This window comes from Oreochromis niloticus, linkage group LG17 (assembly GCF_001858045.2).
Source record: "Oreochromis niloticus isolate F11D_XX linkage group LG17, O_niloticus_UMD_NMBU, whole genome shotgun sequence".
NCBI classification, from domain to species: domain Eukaryota; kingdom Metazoa; phylum Chordata; class Actinopteri; order Cichliformes; family Cichlidae; genus Oreochromis; species Oreochromis niloticus.
In genome coordinates, this window is record NC_031981.2 from 2,566,181 (window position 1) to 2,586,067 (window position 19,887).

The following is a 19,887-nucleotide window of genomic DNA, read 5'->3' on the forward strand; positions in this document are numbered from 1 at the left end:
TTAAAGGCTTCTTTCATTTTAGCTGGCCCCCTTGCTGTAGTAGTGTTCTGACTACATTCGTTTTTTGGTCCAAACCACACTTTCAAACGCCCCACTACACAGTCCAAATGGATAGTTTCCAGCTGCTTGTTGCCAGCTATACCAGCTGCAGGCATACATGTATGATGTTGTATATTGAGTATTTGCCATTCTGCATTTTTACTGCTTTATTACTCATAATAATAAGCCCAGCCTCAGCACTTTTACTGTTGCCCCTTTTATTGAGGGTTTCTTTAAAACAGCATAATCAGTTGATGTCTAGACGACATTATTGAGGAAATTACTTTTCTAAGGATTTTTTTAGCGAACAAATTCATCTGATTTCAATGTTTTGCATCATACGTTTAGAGTCTGGAGGACTCATTTGGAACACGTTAGATTTACTTTCATGTAGACCTGACGCCAAAGTTGAACATTCCCATGGTTTGCAATGGCATGATCTCATGTTGGCTGTGACTTCCAAGGCGGTGATTTATTACTCTTTAGTGTGTAAATTGTACACGGTACTACTGAGTGTTAGTACATTTTAGGTGTAACATCTGTAAGATTTCAGTAGCGGACCAAGTGAGACATTACAAGAGCAATGCGCGTCTTCCAAAATGATCAAGGTTACCATATTGTCTGCAGTTGAACAGTTCTCTCAAACATGCACAGGAGGACATGTTTGAGACACGAGTGGTATAATTTAGCTTAATACGTGATTACATAGATCTGAATCCTTAAAACCAAACTACTCGTGTGTTTAATTTGCAACAGTAACGTATTTCTAACTCGCAGGAGAGAAACAGCAGAAAAGGTGAGCTCACAGAGAATCACCAGTCAACTATGCAGTTCATTTCAGCACTGCATTTTTTAATAGCAAGGCTTTTTGGGAGGCTAATCTCAGCCTCAGCATTGTTTCCAGCTGTGATAAGCACTCTGTGTACTACCATTACGTCCACTAAATTGCACAAAGACAGAGAAAGACATGAACAGCCAGTTGCTGTTTTTAGCTGGTGAAGTGTCCTGGACAAACTGGGCCACACATTTTAATTTTTAAATTCAGGCGTCTTTGGGCCCATTGCCACAGGTGTACAAAATCAAGTCTTCCCTCTTAGATATTTCACAATCAGGAAACGTTTAGGCACCGCAACAACTTGGACACAAGTATAGATAACTTGTTATTAATCTCTGTCTCTCTTCCACAGCATTTATCCCGTCTTCCTTCTCTCACCCCAACCGGTCGCAGCAGATGGCCCCGCCCCTCCCTGAGCCTGGTTCTTCTCAATACCACTATCCATATACAGTAACGTGCAAAAGTCTTGAGCCACCTCATTTTTTAATATTTTGCTTTCAAGGAGCCGTACGCTCTGCTAATTTTAAAGTTGTCTGGAGCAATTGTTCTTCAGGTTTTCTGAAGGTGTTTCTTTGGCTGCTTTTTCAATCATTTTCATTCCTTGTACCTGGCTGCTTTCAGAGGAATATTTTTTGTGTTTGTTAAGCCATTTACCACTGACCTATGAATTATTCAAATTTGTTTCCCATTTCTTTAGTTGAATCTACAAAAATATCACACAGTTCGACAGCATATTCAGTATTTTACATCAACATGGTGATTCTCAAAAGCTGTTAGCTGAAAACTTGATGTATCTGGGTGTGTTGCTGGGTCCTGGGAGATGCATCTGGGCTTCGAGCTCATCCATTTACTGTCCACCAAGGCATCATCAGAAATGGTTTCATTAAGGAGGGTAGCTTTTAAGAAGCCGATCTTAATGAAGGGAAAAAAGGCTGTGATGTGCCAAGAAAAAGGCAAGAACAAGAACTGGACTGAAAATCAATACTAAAGAAACATCGAAAGAGGAAAAAAGGTGAAAGTCTTCAGCCATGGAGGCACGGTGGAGGCTCCGTCATGTTTGGCACTGCTTCATTCATGCTGGTGAGGATTTAGTCAAAAGGGTTGCAGTGAGATTTTTAATCACTGTGCGATACCATCTGAATAGCGTCTGAGTGACAGCACCTTCATTTTTCAGCATGATAATGATCCCAAACTCAGCATCAAACACGATCAGCCCCTGATCTGCCCTCCCCAGAGCCCAGATCGAAACATTACTGAAACCGTGTGGGATCATCTTGACACGAGCAGAACAAAAGGCAGCCAACAGCCAAAGAAGAGCTTTGTCCTTCAAGAAGCCTGGAGCACCTTTCCTAAAGACTACTTGAAGAAATGACAATTATTAGCCCACCTCTCAATTTTAAATACACGTAGACATTGAGGGCTAGCAGGAGGGGCTATACGCTTACCTGCTGCTCTGGCAGGTAGCTCCATGCCCTCCTGGGTTTTAAATGCACCTTAGAACACACATACATCAACACTACATATGAGCGGGCGGAGGGAGGTTTGGAGTCTTCCTACACCCCCGTTCTCTGCGGCCTGTTGGAGCGGGGGGGCTAGGAGGAGGAGTTGGCCGTCCGACTGGGGTCTGGAATGTGGGGCCTCCCTGCTGCTGCGGAGTCGGGGCGGTCTGCTTCTCCCCACCGCAGGGAAAAGGGTAACACCACCTGGGTCTGGGCGCAGTTTCCCCCTCCAGGGGCAAGGGTACCTAGACCCGGGGCTTAGAGTACGCTTGGGGAGTGTGATTGTGTGTACAGTGTCTCTCTATGTCTGTCTCCACGTTGGGTGAGTGTTGAGAGCATGAGGGTGGGAATAGATGTTTGTATCTGTGTGTGCCTGTATGTCTGTGTCTATATGTCAGGTTGGGTATCAGACCCCACCTCTCTGGGGACATCTCAGGCCCTCCAAGGTTTGGAGGCCCATCTCCCCCCACCACTTCCCCTGCCGGTGGCAGACGCCCTCAGACATCGGTGCGTTGGTGGTTCTTTGTGTCCGGGGGTGGGCGCCCAGGTACCCACCGGCTCACTCCTTGGAGGCTGCTTATCGGGGCCTGGAGCCTGGGGCTCGCTCGGGCCACTTCGGGGATGGGGTGCCCTCGGCCTCTCGGCCCGGGGCTCGGTCACTCAGGCACAGCTGGCTGCCGGTGGAGCTCACGGGCACGTCACTGCAACCCCCCCTGGCTTCTGCTCCGCGGCTGCTGAGTGACCCCTCATCTGGGACTCTCCTCAGCTCTTTCTGGGATAGTGGCGCGGCTGCCCCTCTGTTGGTCTTCCTTGGTCTCTTGTGTTCTGGGGGCCTCTGGATGTCTGGAGTTTTGATCTCCTCCATACCTGCTTCATGCCCTGGAGGACGGGGCAGTGGCCCCCCCACACCCTCTAGCAGATCATTACATGAAGGAACCTTTTAAAAACAAGCGCGTTCATGCTCACAGGTGTACACACGGGTGATCACACACACAAACTACACCCTTTTTGGCTCCTACCTCAAAGCACACTGTGCGCTGTCGATCTCACGTGCTGCACAATAATGTTTAATATTTAGTATTTACTGTCATATTCCCATATATCATTGTGATCTTGTTTATTACTCTTGTCTTCTTCTGCTTGCTTTCTTTTTTCTTTCTCAACAGGTGATCCAGGTGATCGATATGTATTTTTTTTTTTTTTTGTCTGCTTATTCTGTTGGTCTTTGTTTTTTGCCCTTTTTCCCCGTCCCTCTTCTCAGGTTTTTTTTTTTTTTCTTTCCCTCTTTCTTTCTCCCCTTTCTTTCCACCAGTCAAGTCTGTCCCGTATTCAGCAAGTGAAAATAAAATAAACAATAAAAAGTGAATCAGATGGACCATTACGGCAAGGCTGGGATGGTCCATTTGGTAAAGTAAATCCGTTGGGCATCTTTCTTCGCCTTTAGACAATAATTCTGATGGCAAAAGAACCAAACGGGACAGGTTAAAAAAGAAAAAAGAAAAAAAAAAAAAGAAGAAATGACAAGAAAGCTTTCCTAAGAGCGTTCAGACTGTCTTTAAGAATAAACGTGATCATACCAAATATTGACCTTCAAGCTTTCTAGACTTGTGCAAACTCTGTTTTTTCCTTATATGCTGTAATTCTACGTATGTTTGAGCATTTCAGTAAAGCGCCTATTTCTCATTTTACTGGAAAAAGAAAAAGAAAAAGGATGGCTCAAGACTTTTACACAATATTGTACATCTGGTCATGATAGTCACAAGCTAACCCGTGGACCAAGTCAATCAACTTACTTAACAATGTAATTATACAGAAGTTCAAGCTCACACATTTTTCACTGTCCAGCACCGCTCCTTCCCAGATGATGATGATGTGTGTGGAAAATCTTTCATATGAAATTGCTTCTCAGTTTCACTGGGTTTTTTTCACCACTGCTTTCTGTTTCAGGTTCATGTCTTGACAGCCAGACACTTATCCAAAAAACACAAACAAGAGCACAGCTACAAAAGGTCAAAGGGATACTGGCAGGAGCCCAGACAGTGATGTCAAAGAGTCTAGAAGGTCACAAGCACATTGAACCTCAGGATGAGCCTCCAGTGGAGATTAGAAAACAAGTTTTTGAAACAAACCTCACACAGCAGAGAGAGAAAAACCTCACGAATGGGCCACTTACTACACATGGGGTTTATATGGGCCTGTGGATCCGAAGGTCATCTAGATGTGACTGTTTTTTAAAAGGCAAGAACATCCTTGATCCTTGGGATCTGTAAAGCTGTCAAACTTTTAAACATGAAACATAAAGGATAAAGTGTGACGCTGTTTTCTGTAGCAGTCTTCAGGTATGAGTGTCCACCATGAAAGAAGTCCCTGAGTGACAACTGGAAACCTTCCACTCATGTGTCGTGAGTTGAACCCACTGAACTACGAGCACCTCGGGCCACGTCAGGAGGTGCAGCCCTAAAAGTTAATACCTATTTTAATACTCCACATCCATTAAAACGCACTGACACAGTTTCAGTCTGCCACACTTTTCTCTCCTCCTCTATTTTCTCCCGAACCTCCACCTCTCTCTTTTGGCATTCCTGCCTAATAGCATCATTACTGACTCTGTCCAGCTAAACGCAGGCTGCGCGTAATCTCACACGGGCGGGGCAGTTCAGACAAAAAAAAGCTACTCTGGAAGGAAGGAAACAAGGGGACGAAGGGTAGAAAAGGACGCCGAACGCCAGCTTAGAGAACTCTGTGATAATGGCCTTCGATCTTGCAGAGAAGGCAGAAGCTATTCCACCATCTCCTCCCATCACTCCAAACTCCTTCTAACTTAGATAACTAAGTGGACAGAAAAGGTTTAGCAAGGAAGGCCAACAACTTACTGGAACTAACCTGACATCACGCAGCTGAAACACAAAGAAGAACATGCAGAATAAAACAAGCAAAACACCAAGAAACATGTCGGTGGTTTGTTCCATTTTCAAAACCTTCACACTGATGTCATGCACGCATGAGTCAGTAAATCTGTCCATCTTTCATCCTTTCTCTGTTTGGACTTTAGCTTCCACAAACACATTCATTGTAGGGAGACAAAAGACATTACGGTGATTAATGATACTCTCTGCCTTACAAAGATCTTTTTAAGTCTTTATCATATATTTTGAGAGTAGATCAAAGAACCCTGAGTCACAATGGCAACCCTACTCTAGCTCAACTATCTTTAAAATAGAAAAGTGTTAGTGTTAACTATTGGTTTTAAGGATAACGGTGTTTCATCCATACTCGATGAAAGCGTAATCATTTTCACTTTACCCTCAGTCCTACTGGAAGTGTGTCGACACCATCAAAACCAGCAACAATGCAAGATAGGACTGGCAGAGCATTACCGCAGATCATAGACGTCACTGACCGCAAAGGGTTTGCAACCAAATATTAAACACGATTATGCTGTTATGTACATTTTTGCAAGTTTATTTTAAGTCCTCTAAAGTGGAAGACGGTGCTACCCCCAAATGCCTTAGACACCCTCCACTAAGCTGGAGTGTGCACTACAACATAGTGACATGGTTTATAGGCTCTCTGACTTTCCTGTGCACGTTAGGTCCCAGGTGCTGGGTTTGGATCCATCTTAACCTTGGACCATTAAACATTAACACGAGCAGCGACGTAGTAGCTACAAGGATGTGTGTGTACGTAAGGATGCCCACAGGGCCATGCAGACAGATAAGATATCATATCATCTATCGTCCACCTGGGCCTTACACAGAGTTTCTCTCTGATTTCTCAGACTTTTTATCTGATTTAGTGCTCAGCTCAGATAAAATAATTATTGTGGGTGATTTTAACATCCATGTAGATGCTAAAAATGACAGCCTCAACATGGCATTTAATCTGTTATTAGACTCAATTGGCTTCTCCCAAAATGTAAAAGAACCCACCCACCACTTTAATCACACTCTAGATCTTGTTTTAACATATGGCATAGAAACTGAACATTTAACAGTGTTTCCTGAAAACCCTCTGCTGTCTGATCATTTCCTGATAACATTTACATTTACAATAATTGATTACACAGCAGTGGAGAGTAGACTTTATCACAGTAGATGTCTTTCTGAAAGCGCTGTAACTAAGTTTAAGAATATAATCCACCCACTGTTATCATCTTCAATGCCCTGTACCAACATAGAGCAGAGCAGCTATCTGAACGCTACTCCAACAGAGGTCGATTATCTGGTTAATAATTTTACCTCCTCACTACGTACGACTCTGGATACTGTAGCTCCTGTGAAAACTAAGGTCTCAAATCAGAAGTACCTGACTCCGTGGTATAATTCTCAAACACGTAGCCTAAAGCAGATAACTCGTAAGCTGGAGAGGAAATGGCGTGTCACAAATTTAGAGGATCATCATTTAGCTTGGAGAAATAGTTTGCTGCTTTATAAGAAAGCCCTCCGCAAAGCCAGAACATCTTACTATTCGTCACTGATTGAAGAAAATAAGAACAACCCCAGGTTTCTCTTCAGCACTGTAGCCAGGCTGACAAACAGTCAGAGCTCTACTGAGCCAACAATCCCTTTAATGTTAACTAGTAATGACTTCATGAACTTCTTCACAAATAAAATTTTTATCATTAGAGAAAAAATTACCAATAATCATCCCACAGATGTAATATTATCTACAGCTACTTTTAGTACCATCGATGTTAAGTTAGACTCTTTTTCTCCAATTGATCTTTCTGAGTTAACTTCAATAATTACTTCCTCCAAACCATCAACGTGTCTTTTAGACCCCATTCCTACAAAACTGCTCAAAGAAGTCCTGCCATTAATTAATGCTTCAATCTTAAATATGATCAACCTATCTCTAATAATCGGCTATGTACCACAGGCCGTCAAGGTGGCTGTAGTTAAACCTTTACTTAAAAAGCATCTCTAGACCCAGCAGTCTTAGCTAATTATAGGCCAATCTCCAACCTTCCTTTCATATCAAACATCCTTGAAAGAGTAGTTGTCAAACAGCTAACAGATCATCTGCAGAGGAATGGCTTATTTGAAGAGTTTCAGTCAGGTTTCAGAGCTCAGCACAGCACAGAAACAGCTTTAATGAAGGTTACAAATGATCTTCTTATGGCCTCTGACAGTGGACTCATCTCTGTGCTTGTCCTGCTAGACCTCAGTGCAGTGTTCGATACTGTTGACCATAATATCCTATTAGAGCGATTAGAACATGCTGTAGGTATTACAGGTACTGTACTGCAGTGGTTTGTATCATATCTATCTAATAGACTCCAATTTGTACATGTAAATGGAGAGTCCTCTTCACACACTAAGGTCAATTATGGTGTTCCACAGGGTTCAGTGCTAGGACCAATTCTATTTACATTGTACATGCTTCCCTTAGGCAGCATCATTAGAAGACATAGCATACATTTTCACTGCTATGCAGATGACACGCAGCTCTATCTATCCATGAAGCCAGGTAACACACACCAATTAGTTAAACTGCAGGAATGTCTTAAAGACATAAAGACCTGGATGGCCGCTAACTTTCTGCTTCTTAATTCAGATCAAACTGAGGTTATTGTACTCGGCCCTGAAAATCTTAGAAATATGGTATCTAAGCAGATTCTTACTCTGGATGGCATTACCTTGGCCTCCAGTAACACTGTGAGAAACCTTGGAGTCATTTTTGACCAGGACATGTCCTTCAATGCACATATTAAACAAATATGTAAGACTGCTTTCTCCCATTTGTGCAACATCTCTAATGTTAGAAATATCCTGTCTCAGAGTGACGCTGAAAAACTAGTTCATGCATTCATTACTTCCAGGCTGGACTACTGTAATTCTTTATTATCAGGATGTCCTAAAAACTCCCTGAAAAGCCTTCAGCTGATCCAAAATGCTGCAGCAAGGGTACTGACAGGGACTAGAAAGAGAGAGCAGATTTCTCCTGTTTTGGCTTCCCTTCATTGGCTTCCTGTTAAATCCAGAATTCAAAATCCTGCTCCTCACATACAAGGTCTTAAATAATCAGGCCCCATCTTATCTTAATGACCTTGTAGTACCATATCACCCTATTAGAGCACTTCGCTCTTGCACTGCAGGCTTACTTGTTGTTCCTAGAGTATTTAAAAGTAGAATGGGAGGCAGAGCCTTCAGTTTTCAGGCCCCTCTTCTGTGGAACCAGCTTCCAGTTTGGATTCAGGAGACAGACACTATCTCTGCTTTCAAGATTAGGCTTCAAACTTTCCTTTTTGCTAAAGCATATTATTGCATCCCTTAGTTATGCTGCAATAGACGTAGGCTGCCGGGGATTCCCATGATGCATTGAGTTTTTCCTTTCCAGTCACCTTTCTCACTCACTGTGTTAATAGACCTCTCTGCACTGAATCACTCTTGTTATTAATCTCTTTCTCTCTTCCACAGCATGACTTTCATCCTGTTTTCCTTCTCTCACCCCAACCGGTCACAGCAGATGGCCCCGCCCCTCCCTGAGCCTGGTTCTGCCGGAGGTTTCTTCCTGTTAAAAGGGAGTTTGTCCTTCCCACTGTCGCCAAAGTGCTTGCTCATAGGGGGTCATATGATTGTTGGGTTTTTCTCTGTACCTATGAAGCGCCTTGAGGCGACTTTTGTTGTGATTTGGCGCTACATAAATAAAATTGAATTGAATTGAATAAGTGTCTACCATTTTATTTCCTGTCATTGTCATGCAATGTTTATTTTTTTAATTGAAACACTGCACAAACTGGCATTAGTCTTGGGCTAGAGGCCACGTTTCCTAGCTCGGGAAGAACGGAAGCGTCGTGAAATGAGTTTAATTGTCTGTAAACTCTGAAATAAATGTTCCAGGAGTGGAGAGAGTCTGTTTGCAACGCACCTTTGACTTCTCTGCATGAGCCTGAATTCCTTATTGACAGATTGATCATCAGACTGCAGCTAGAGAAGCGAGATGTTTGGGTCTGTAGCTGTCCAGGACTCTTCTGTACAGCCACTTCTCTCATTAAGCAAATGCCCATTTCAAGAGTAATGACATATTGTATTGTTAAGAACACAGACAGACTTTAGCAGTAAACACACAGCCCTTGCACTTTGGTAAAATGACTTGTGAAGGATCCTGTGCCTTTCTTTCTTTCTCTGCCTGCAGGATGGAGGAAAGGGGGAGGCTTCCTGACTGATCTTCCCACACAGGCCTGACCCCAATATCCAGGCATCCTCCTGACTCTTTTGCTTCACACACGTTCAGGCAAGCACGCACAGACACAAAGCACAGATTGCAAACACACTCTCTTGTTTACAGTGTCGGATTGCAGTGTAAATAAAAAGGGAAGCTCTGATTTAAAAGCAGCCAAGTCAAACAGGAGGGACAGCGTTATCGCACCACGTTGGATGCAAAGCAGAGAAAATGGATCCACGGCACAATGAAGCAAGCCCTTAATAAAACAAAACCGACTCTCTCCGAGGAGCCGGGATTTTGTTGGAAAAGGACAAAAAGTGGGGCGGAGAGACGGGGTCAGAACATTTGGCAAAATGCTCAGCTACCCCTGCTTGCAGTGCGCTGCGCTAATCATTCCTCTATTCCCCCGGGGGTGTCGGAGAACACATCCTGACATCCTCGTAAACACTTTAAGAAGCAGACAAACGTCACAAACACAGAGAGGAGTCAAGGCTGGAGCGCTCAATCGAGCTGCTGTGTTTCACTACCAAAGGATAATCTCATAATCACTTCTCAGTGAAGGCAACATTTCCTCTAAATTAAGCCCTTCAGTTACACAAACAGGTTAAAACCGCAGCATTCTTTCACTACTGTCTCTCTGTCCAAGAGCATCGCTAATCACCTAAGATTTACTTTCCCCACAGAGGCACGCAATAATGAATTCATCATTTGTAAGATTTGTGTATACTGTGCATTTTTTCCTCCTTGAATATAATTATTATTCTAGGCACAGAGCTCGCAGATTGAAACAATGATTGAAGAAATGTGCTTCATGAGAATTTGTGACATGCTGAAACTGAACAGAGAAAAAAACATCTGGAATAGGAATCTGTGTCTTCACCTCACAGATCACCTCCGTCTATTCATCTCTTTTTTTTCCATCCTTCAGATCCTGGAATGTTTGTTGCTCCGAGTGCTAGGTGCATTTAGAAAAAATGTAGGTACTCTACATACGACATTAAAATCGGAAAGCATTGTGTTTCTTGCACTTTGTGAAGTAATATTGACGAAGCACATTTTGCAGAATGTTACGTATGGAAACTAAACATTAAATGCATGCAACAGCATGTCTTTATCCTGTCTTCCTTCTCTCACCCCAACCGGTCACAGCAGATGGCCCCGCCCCTCCCTGAGCCTGGTTCTGCCGGAGGTTTCTTCCTGTTAAAAGGGAGTTTTTCCTTCCCACTGTCGCCAAAGTGCTTGCTCATAGGGGGTCATATGATTGTTGGGTTTTTCTCTGTATGTATTTCTGTAGGGTCTGCCTTACAATATAAAGCGCCTTGAGGTGACTGTTGTTGTGATTTGACGCTGTATAAATAAAGTTGAATTGAATCTTGGTACACTTAAATGCTGGTATAAAGTAACCATTGAGCCACCTTGTTTTGAATGAAATAATCACGAAAGGGGCTTTCACTAGCTGGGCCCACGTCCTCATGTTAGGTTTGACAGCGTTTCAGTAGGTAAAGGTGAATGCTTGGACATGAACTGAGCTGCGGTTTGGGGAAGGCCTCGAAGGGGACTGGCGACGGCTCCCGGGCCTGGCAGATACTAAACTGAAGTGAAGAAGTTAAAGAATTGAGAACAAGGAGGGACGGTGGGGCACGTAAACGAGAATGAACTGCTTGCAGAACTGGGGGAACCTATATAGATGACAACCGGAAGGGGCGTGTTTGGAAGCGTGGTCCCGCTCCTGAAATTCTGATACATAGTCTCCAATTAAAGAGACAAAGGTGAGTCAACATTATCACCCAAATATTCAAACCCTAAATGATGACTTTGTTCAATAAGACTCATAAGACTGATGTCTTCACTCTCACATTACTCTTCACAAGGACTCCATTCTTGTCAGTTGTTTTATCTTGTATGACTCCCCCCCCCCCATGCACCTCTGAAGACTAATACTAGCCAGGGATACTGTTTGACTGCCCAATAAAATACTGCCTAGGCATTACTTTTCAGAATGAGAGAGCACCCAAGAGTGATGATAATCATCAAGCTGCACTGCAAACCTAAAGCCACACAGTAACCCCGGCGGAATGCTAATGATACAGTGACCGCCAGGCTGAACATCTGTGCGAGATGAAATGCCCCAGAAGTGCCTCCCGTGGAGGTGTGAGGAGGTTTAGGCAGTCAGAGGGCGGCTTGTGAGCAAACTATCACATTTGTCACACCTCTGTCTGCTTTTGTTTAGACTGCAAAGAGTAAGCACCAAATCATCACATTTAAAGAGAAGGAAAACAAGAAAAAAGGAAGCAGAATTCACCTAATCAAACCATCTCTTTGTCTCTTATTACATTACCTGGGTCGTGAAAGGGCACCAGGGCAAAGTTATACAAAGGTCTCTTCGGTCTGCTCAGGGATGTCTCCAAAATCTTGGATGCGCCCTCTATCACTTGGACCAAGTCGTCGTACATGGAGCCGGTCACATCAAAGACGAACGCCAGGGTGGATGCGCCCTCCGGGATGTCCTCCTTTGTGGCCCCAGTGTTTGCGTCTTGCCCTGCGGCCAGCGCCACTGAGAGGACGAGCGGAAGCCACATCAGTGATCCAGGAGTCTTTTCTGTCATTGTTTCACGATATTTTGTTTTCGCCATTGGGAAACTCAGAGTGAGTCTCGAGATAAAGGCAGAGACATCTGGCTCTCACAAAAAAAGTTTTGAAAATTTATAAGAGTTGATCAAGTTCGCAGCATCAGCGAAAGAAACACAGGAATCTCCCGGTGCAGTTTTCGTGCGCCTATTTTTTTATTTATTTTTTGGTTCTCCTGCAGTCTGTTGTTTCCTCTCAACGCTCAAGCTTAACTTCTGTTCCCAGCAGCTGTGGCAGCCCCTGTTCCCTCAGATCTGCAGAGTCAGGAGCCCCTGTTCAGCTCTGTCATACAAAGACCACCTCTCAGCTGGCCAGAAAGTCTCCAAGGCGCAGACTACTTCCCATAGCAGCACTATGATTGGACAAGATGTTTTGGGTGAGTTCCTTTACTCCAGCAACGACACAAAAGTACCGCAGTACCATTATTTCTTAAAAGCTGTCGTTATAATTGATTTTTGTGTGATTTTTTTTTAATAATACTGGTGTAAGCTTTGACGCCGGGGCATGAACTGGACATGCCTGGAATGCTGACCTAAAGTGAAACGAGCTGAAATAAATGAAGGTCTGCAGTATTGGGGATTTTGAGCACTCTATTGCCATCTAGCGACTGCAACTTGGCTTTTACACTTAATTTCAAATGCAAATTTTGTGTTAACCCAGTTGTGTTAAAGGCTTTTAATAAAAGGCCTATTTTATTTAAAAATTAATAATAAAAAAAATAAACCTCATTGTCAGTATCAATGGAAGCATGAATACAACTGAAGAAAAAAATCGTTTTGCATGGAAAGAAAATCAAATGTTTATCAGACGTTTTTATTGTGACGTTAATGGCAGAAAAATGACTGCAAAAGTAATTTTAATGTGCTCTTATTTAAGATAAGAAGAACTTTATTTATCCCGAGGGGAAATTCTTTTGTCGTAAACACGCTCAATGCAGCAAGAGGAAAAATTAGTGCAGAAAAAATAAAATAACATAATTATCAGTAATTATGACAAGTGACATAATGTTAGTACAATGAATAAAAGAGTAGCAGCATATGATGGGGGAATGAAACAAACATTCAATAACATACAGATGAGTAATAATACTGCACAATCTGAGTGAGAATAAAATACATTCATATTAATCCTATAGGATTAATATAATAAAGTCATCTACAGAGCGACGAAGAGTTGTACAGTCTCATAGCCACCGGTAGGAAGGATTTCCTGTGGCGGTCAGTTCTTTATTTAGAGGCGATGAGTCTTTTGCTACGTGTGCTCCGATGGCCCGTCATGGAGGCGTACATGAGGTGAGAGGGGTTGTCTATGATACTGAGAAGCTATTTTAATATTCTCCTCTCAGACACCTCCACCAGGTTCTCCAGTCGGACACCCAGGACAGAACCAGCCTTTTCAACATCAGCTGTCTTCACCCCACTGCTGCAAAGAACACAGCACTCTCTACCACAGAGTGATAGAGCATGGTCAGCATTTTCCTACAAACATTGAAGGACCTGAGCCGCCTCAGTAGGAAAAGCCGGCTCTGCCCTTTTTTGAAGACGTCTGTGTTCTTGGACCAGTCCAGTTTACAGTCAGTGTGTACCCCCAGGTACCGTTAGTCCTCAACTACCTCCATGTCAGCCACTCTGATGATTTCTTCATGTACATCTGAAAAAACAAATGTGAGGAGTTTGGTGCTTCAGTGTAAAATAATAAGAGTTAGAGCTCGCTGTAAGGTTTTCTTTCTCAGGTGTTTGTGCTGTGATTGGTGAATTTCCACCGGTGTACCCGCGGCTGTGACATATGATGAAGACAAGTCATAACATGGGAACATTCATTTTTAGCAGACACATGATTCTCAGCTATAGTTACAGATACTGTCATTACGTCTAAATTAATGTGTCAGTCCTCCTGAGATGGCCGGGTTATCCTGTGACCATGTGAATATGTCCTGGTTTGAGAGATACTGGGCTAAACTACTTAAATATATAAAGAAGGTAGTATTATATAAATGCTAGATAATAACCCAGTTTTAATCAGAGACATGCTGCAGCGCTCTATAAACATGTGACAACAGATGAGTGAAGAAGAAGTGCTGCAGCAGTCTCAGCCTATAGCAGGATGATTCAGGGTCACCTGATCCAGCCAGATAAGCTTTATCAAAAAGAAAAGTTTGAAGTGTAATCTTAAGCGTAAAGAAATGGTAAATGTTCTGTATTTATATAGCGCTTTACTCAGTCCCTAAGGACCCCAAAGTGCTTTACACTACATTCAGTCATTCACCCATTCACACACACATTCACACACTGGTGATGGCAGCAGTTTTTTGAAATTTCAGTCAGAAGTATTTTTGAATGCCGGTCTTTCTGTGATAAAACCGTTCAAGTGTTCAACTTACTGTTTTTTTTCATTCACGTTTGAATTCATATCTTGTCAAATTGCCACCTGTACCACCTCCTGAAGTGTTGAAGCAGGTGATCAGTTATTACTTATTTCGGCCTCCACCTCAGGAGAGCAGGTGGGGGGGGGTCTAGCCAGGACCCTTACTGCATATTGGGAGGGAATTGAACTTCCAAACTTTAACACCCTGGATTTTGTTGAGAAGGTGAGAGATGTCATTATGGAGGCAGATGAAACCATGGTCTCGTACGACGTTACATCTCTCTTCACTTGCATCCCAGTCACGGAAGCGTTGGAGGTAGTCCGTAAGAGATTACAGGATGACACCAACCTCAGCAACAGGACCACTCTCAGCATCGACCAAGTGTGTTTGCTTTTGGAACTGTGTCTTCATTCCACCTACTTCACATACAAGGGTCAGTTCTACAGGCAGAAACATGGGTGTGCCATGGGCTCCCCAGTTTAATAATAATAATAATAATACATTTTATTTGAGGGCGCCTTTCAGAAACCCAGGGTCACCTTACAAAAAACACAATTAATAAAAGGAACAGTAGTCATAAAATACATAAAATAAGTTAAAATTACAAAACAGAGCGTGACAACAGATAAAATCAGCATTAAAGCGAATAAGCCAGTTTAAACAGATGTGTTTTGAGCTGTGTCTTAAATACGGAGAGGGAGTCAATATTTCTTAGTGCAGGGGGAAGAGAGTTCCAGAGCCGGGGAGCAGAGCGACTGAAAGCTCTGTTCCCCATAGTAATAAGGTGTGAGGATGGAACAGTAAGTTGAATAGCAGATGATGATCTGAGAGGGCGGGAAACAGTGGTGATATGGAGCAGGTCACACAAATATGAAGGAGCAGATTTATGGATACACTTGTATGTAAGAAGTAAGATTTTAAAATTTATCCTGGCTTCTATGGGCAACCAGTGAAGCTGCTGTAGAACTGGGGTAATATGAGCACTTAACGGAGTACGGGTTATGATCCGAGCTGCAGAATTTTGAAGAAGTTGGAGTTTATGAAGGGACCTTTTAGGGAGACCAAATAGGAGGGAATTACAGTAATCAATACGGGATGTAATAAGACTATGGACAAGGATGGCAGCAGCATGAGGGGTAAGGAAGGGACGGAGTCGGTTAATATTACATAAATGGAAGTAAGCAGACCGGGTTATGTAATTAATGTGAGACTGGAATGAAAGAGTATTATCAAGTATGACACCCAAACTGAACCAGTTTCACCCATCGTGGCCAATTTGTACATGGAAGAAGTGGAAAAGAGGGCTTTGCTATCCTACCCTGGAACACCACCAAGCCATCGGTTCAGATATGTGGATGACACCTGGGTGAAAATCAAATCTCAGGACGTTCCACAATTCACGGATCACATTAACTCGGTGGACCGACACATCAAATTCACCAGGGAGGATATGAAAAGTGGCAGGTTAGCCTTCTTAGACTGTGAGATTTCCATCAGTAATGGGGGACATCTAAAAGCTGACGTGTACCGTAAACCTACACATACGGATCAGTATTTAAGGTTTGACTCTCATCATCCACTGGAGCACAAACTGGGTGTCATCAGGATGCTACAACACAGAGCGAACACCATCCCCACTGACACAGCGGCCAGGGAGGCAGAAGAACAGCACATCAAGAAGGCCCTGAGTAAATGTGGTTATCCCAGCTGGACTTTTGTCAAAGCTGGGAAGGCATCTAAAGAAAGCTCCAGCCGATCCAGGAGAGAAGGACAACCGCTGCCCAGGCGAAAACCTGTAGTGATCCCATATGTGTCAGGAGGATCGGAACAGTTGAGACGCATTTTTTCTAAACACCGGGTCTCTGTGGCTTTTAAACCCCAAAATACGCTGCGCCAAAAACTGGTCCACCCCAAGGATCGGGTCCCCCGACACAAACAGAGTAACATAGTGTACGCTGTTAAGTGCAGGAGGATTGCCAGGATTTATACATCGGGGAAACCAAACAACCTCTGGCAAAGCGGATGGCACAACACAGAAGAGCAACCTCGTCAGGCCAGGACTCTGCAGTCTATTTACACCTACAGGCCAGTGGACACTCTTTCAATGATGAGGATGTACACATCCTGGACAGGGAGGAACGCTGGTTTGAGGGCGGAGTCAAGGAGGCCATTTACGTGAGAAGGGAAAGACCATCTCTGAATGGAGGAGGGGGCCTAAGGGTACATCTGTCACCATCTTACAATGCTGTGATTGCAGCCATTCCCCAACTCTCTGTGAATGGTACTCATGGCCATGGATCAGTGTTCTTTGATCAGTGGGTTTTGGTCAGTGATTGTTGATCAATGGTCATGGGAATTTGCATAATTAAGATGAAGGAACTGACCTCACAGCCCATTGTTCCTTCAGTGGGCGGGTTTAGGTCATTATGCAAATGTACTGTTTATAAGATTGAAACCTGCAGTCAGCTGAGACTGAAGAAGTCACTTGGATGAGTGACGAAACGTTTCTCCCACAAAACGCTACGTCCAGATGAACAGATTCAACTTTTGGAGGTTCCAAACTTTAATCAGTTTTGAGCGTTCACAGTGGGGAAAGCTCACATATTTCTAATCATTAAAACAATGAGTCAGATCAATACAACATCAAGACCCTGAAATAAAAACGATTACTACACTGTTTAATAGATTTCAGCCCACTACCCAAAGTAAGATTGATGCCACAGCCCCCCTAAATTAACACTGATGAAGATTACATTTTTAATATTAAAATATAATTATTGTTTTTCACCAAGTAATTTTATTATTATTATCATTATTATTATTGTTGTTTTGAAGGAAGGCTCAGAGGAGGCTGGAGATGAGCCTATGATGGGTTCATCTGGTCAGGGTGAGAATGAACAGTCACCAATCACTTGCAGGTTTCTCGTTTTATTGAATAATCAGTATTAAAGGAAAGACACATGGACTGCTATCTCTGAAAGGAAACAAAGTGGGATTTAAGTAACCCAGTAACTCAAAATAATGCATGAACTCAGGAGACTCAAATAGAAACTCAGCTGCGCCCCATGTGGGAGTGAAGAAAGAGTGAGCTGTAGGTGAGTGCAGTCCTTATATGACGGGTGACAGGTGAGTGCAATTAAAGGCAAGCACCACCCCCAATCGAAGGTGAGGAAAAGAAACAATGTGCATCTGGTGAAGTGAGTGTGCTGAAAGGTGAGTCTTTACAACAGTTATTATTATCATTATTATTATTTTTATTATTATTATTGGATTAAGATGCCAAACATCAGTTATTTACTTGCATTCTTAAACAGAAAAAAATGCTCAATTAATTACTGAGTTGTCAGAGAAGTCATGTAGTTAATTTTAAGTTTTAAAAGGTTTTTGGCAGATTTCTATAATGTTTGTGTTTTTTATGACAAGTGATCGAATAAATCTCTTAAGCACTAAATATCACTGCTTTCTTTCTAACATGTCAAATGTGTTTTGATGAATGTTTAGACAGTTTTGATTCATATCAAAATGAAACTAATTCATTTGTTTACTCTTGATGTTGAAGTTCTCGAGACCTTCAGATGGATCAAACTTCAATTGGTGCACTCATGATATTACTATCTGGAAACAAAGACCTCTGAGATTCTCCATTACACGTTTACATTTCTCAGGTTTATAAGCTCACCACTGCGATGCTCCTAAGTTTTATTTTAGTTTCTAGCTTCAGTCCCAAGCCAACAACCTTTAAACCATTTTGCCCATTAAGGGTCAGAACTGTGTGAGATATCAGGTGTAAAAGGATCACAATGTCTTTAAAAGTGGACATTTTTTTTTAAATCAACGGGAACAGTAAATAATTACCTTGTTTGGCCACTAGGTGGAGCTAGTCAGCCACTGACGTCCTGCCTTTTTTTTTCTTTCTTTTTTCTTTTTTGTAAATTTAACCCCCCAAAAAAGGGGGCGGGAGGGGGTGATTAGTACTGTAAACAGGGTCACTGATTACAAACAACAGCACGTTTATAGTATATATCAAAAATAAATGTAGCTCTTAAGATGATGGGAAACATCAATCGCCTGGCTTTTCCAAGGATAATTTCACGAGATCTTTAGCGGAGGATGTGGGTGGAAAGTTACATGGAAAAATTCAAATAAGAATCCAAACCTCTCTAACCAAGATTTGCTAAAACGATGTAGGAGGAGAGCAGATGCCTGTGAGAATTTTGCATGGCAAACAAACAGGGAGGCTAAAGCTATTTGAAAATGCACTGCGGTGTGTCTGCAAGGCAGTGATTACACAACACATTTCTCTGTATAAATAAATCACATCTTTGCTGTCTTAAAGGGGATCGTTAGCACACTCGCTCCACGCCCGCATTCCAATTTCACAGCTTTCTAGCAATATGATTAACCTATCACAAAACAATCTGCAGAAGTAGACGTGTTGGCACACTGTGAATTCACACTCCTTCATTCCCTGGAAACAGGAAGAAGTGAATAACAAGTGTATCTACTATTTAACACACAAGCGCTGTGTTGCAAGCACAGACTCAGGCACTGGCATGTGCTATGACTTGCTTTTAAGGTAAACACCACATCAAGTTAGCTGATTCACCATCAGGCCAGGACAAACAGCTGAACGTTGTTCAAGTTCTGTAGAAGTCGATGCACTTGTTTCCACATGACCGTCCAGTCCAGCGAGCAGATGTTTAAATGAGCCTTTCTGACCTTGAGACTGCAAAAGGGTAAAGAAAAGAATGAATCTTAATATTACAGATAAAGATAAAACCTTTTAAGTAAAGTATAAGAACAAAAACTGTATACATGCAAGTCAGTGCTTTCTTAAAGGTTAAATTAGATTCTTGGTAGGTTCTATACTGGAGCAAATCACAGCACACAGACGGACCTCACCAATATACGAAATGACCTCAGACTAACTTATCTCTCTAATAAGGTTGCTGTCCTCATTTTACTTCACCTAAGTATAGACAGGAAATTCTTCATCACCTGTGGAGATCAGTATCACCCTCTCATTGTTTTTCTTGTGGAGTTGCACTGGGTAGCCGTCTGGGTCCCTCAATTTTCTCCTTATGCATGCTGCTACTTGGCAATCTTATCAGACAACATGACATTTGTTACCATAGTTACACAGATGCTACACAGCTATGTGTTTCTATAGAGCCGGATGACTTTGCTGACATTCACAAATGAATGACTGCAAACTTTTTAAAACTTAAGACAAAATTGAAATTCTTTTATTGGGCCTTAAAATCAAACGAGATCTGTTCGTCCATAAGGTGGGGACACTAGCTGACAGAGTAAGAAGTTTTTAGAAAGAAAGTCCTGCTCCATCTCGGGAAATG

General features: G+C 42.6%; 1 protein-coding gene across 1 annotated transcript in view; it reads right to left on the reverse strand.

Moving 5' to 3' along the window:
* hmcn1 (hemicentin 1) overlaps positions 1-19,623 on the reverse strand; it is a 98,734-nt gene extending 79,111 nt beyond the window's left edge. Inside the window, exons 1-3 of the mRNA XM_003445119.5 lie at positions 19,532-19,623; positions 19,140-19,259; positions 11,879-12,520 (exon numbers count right to left, since the gene is read on the reverse strand). Of these exons, the coding sequence (XP_003445167.2) occupies positions 11,879-12,173 (295 nt within the window). The 5' untranslated portion in view covers positions 12,174-12,520; positions 19,140-19,259; positions 19,532-19,623. The remainder of the gene's footprint in view (positions 1-11,878; positions 12,521-19,139; positions 19,260-19,531) is intronic.
* Positions 19,624-19,887: the final 264 nt, after the last annotated feature.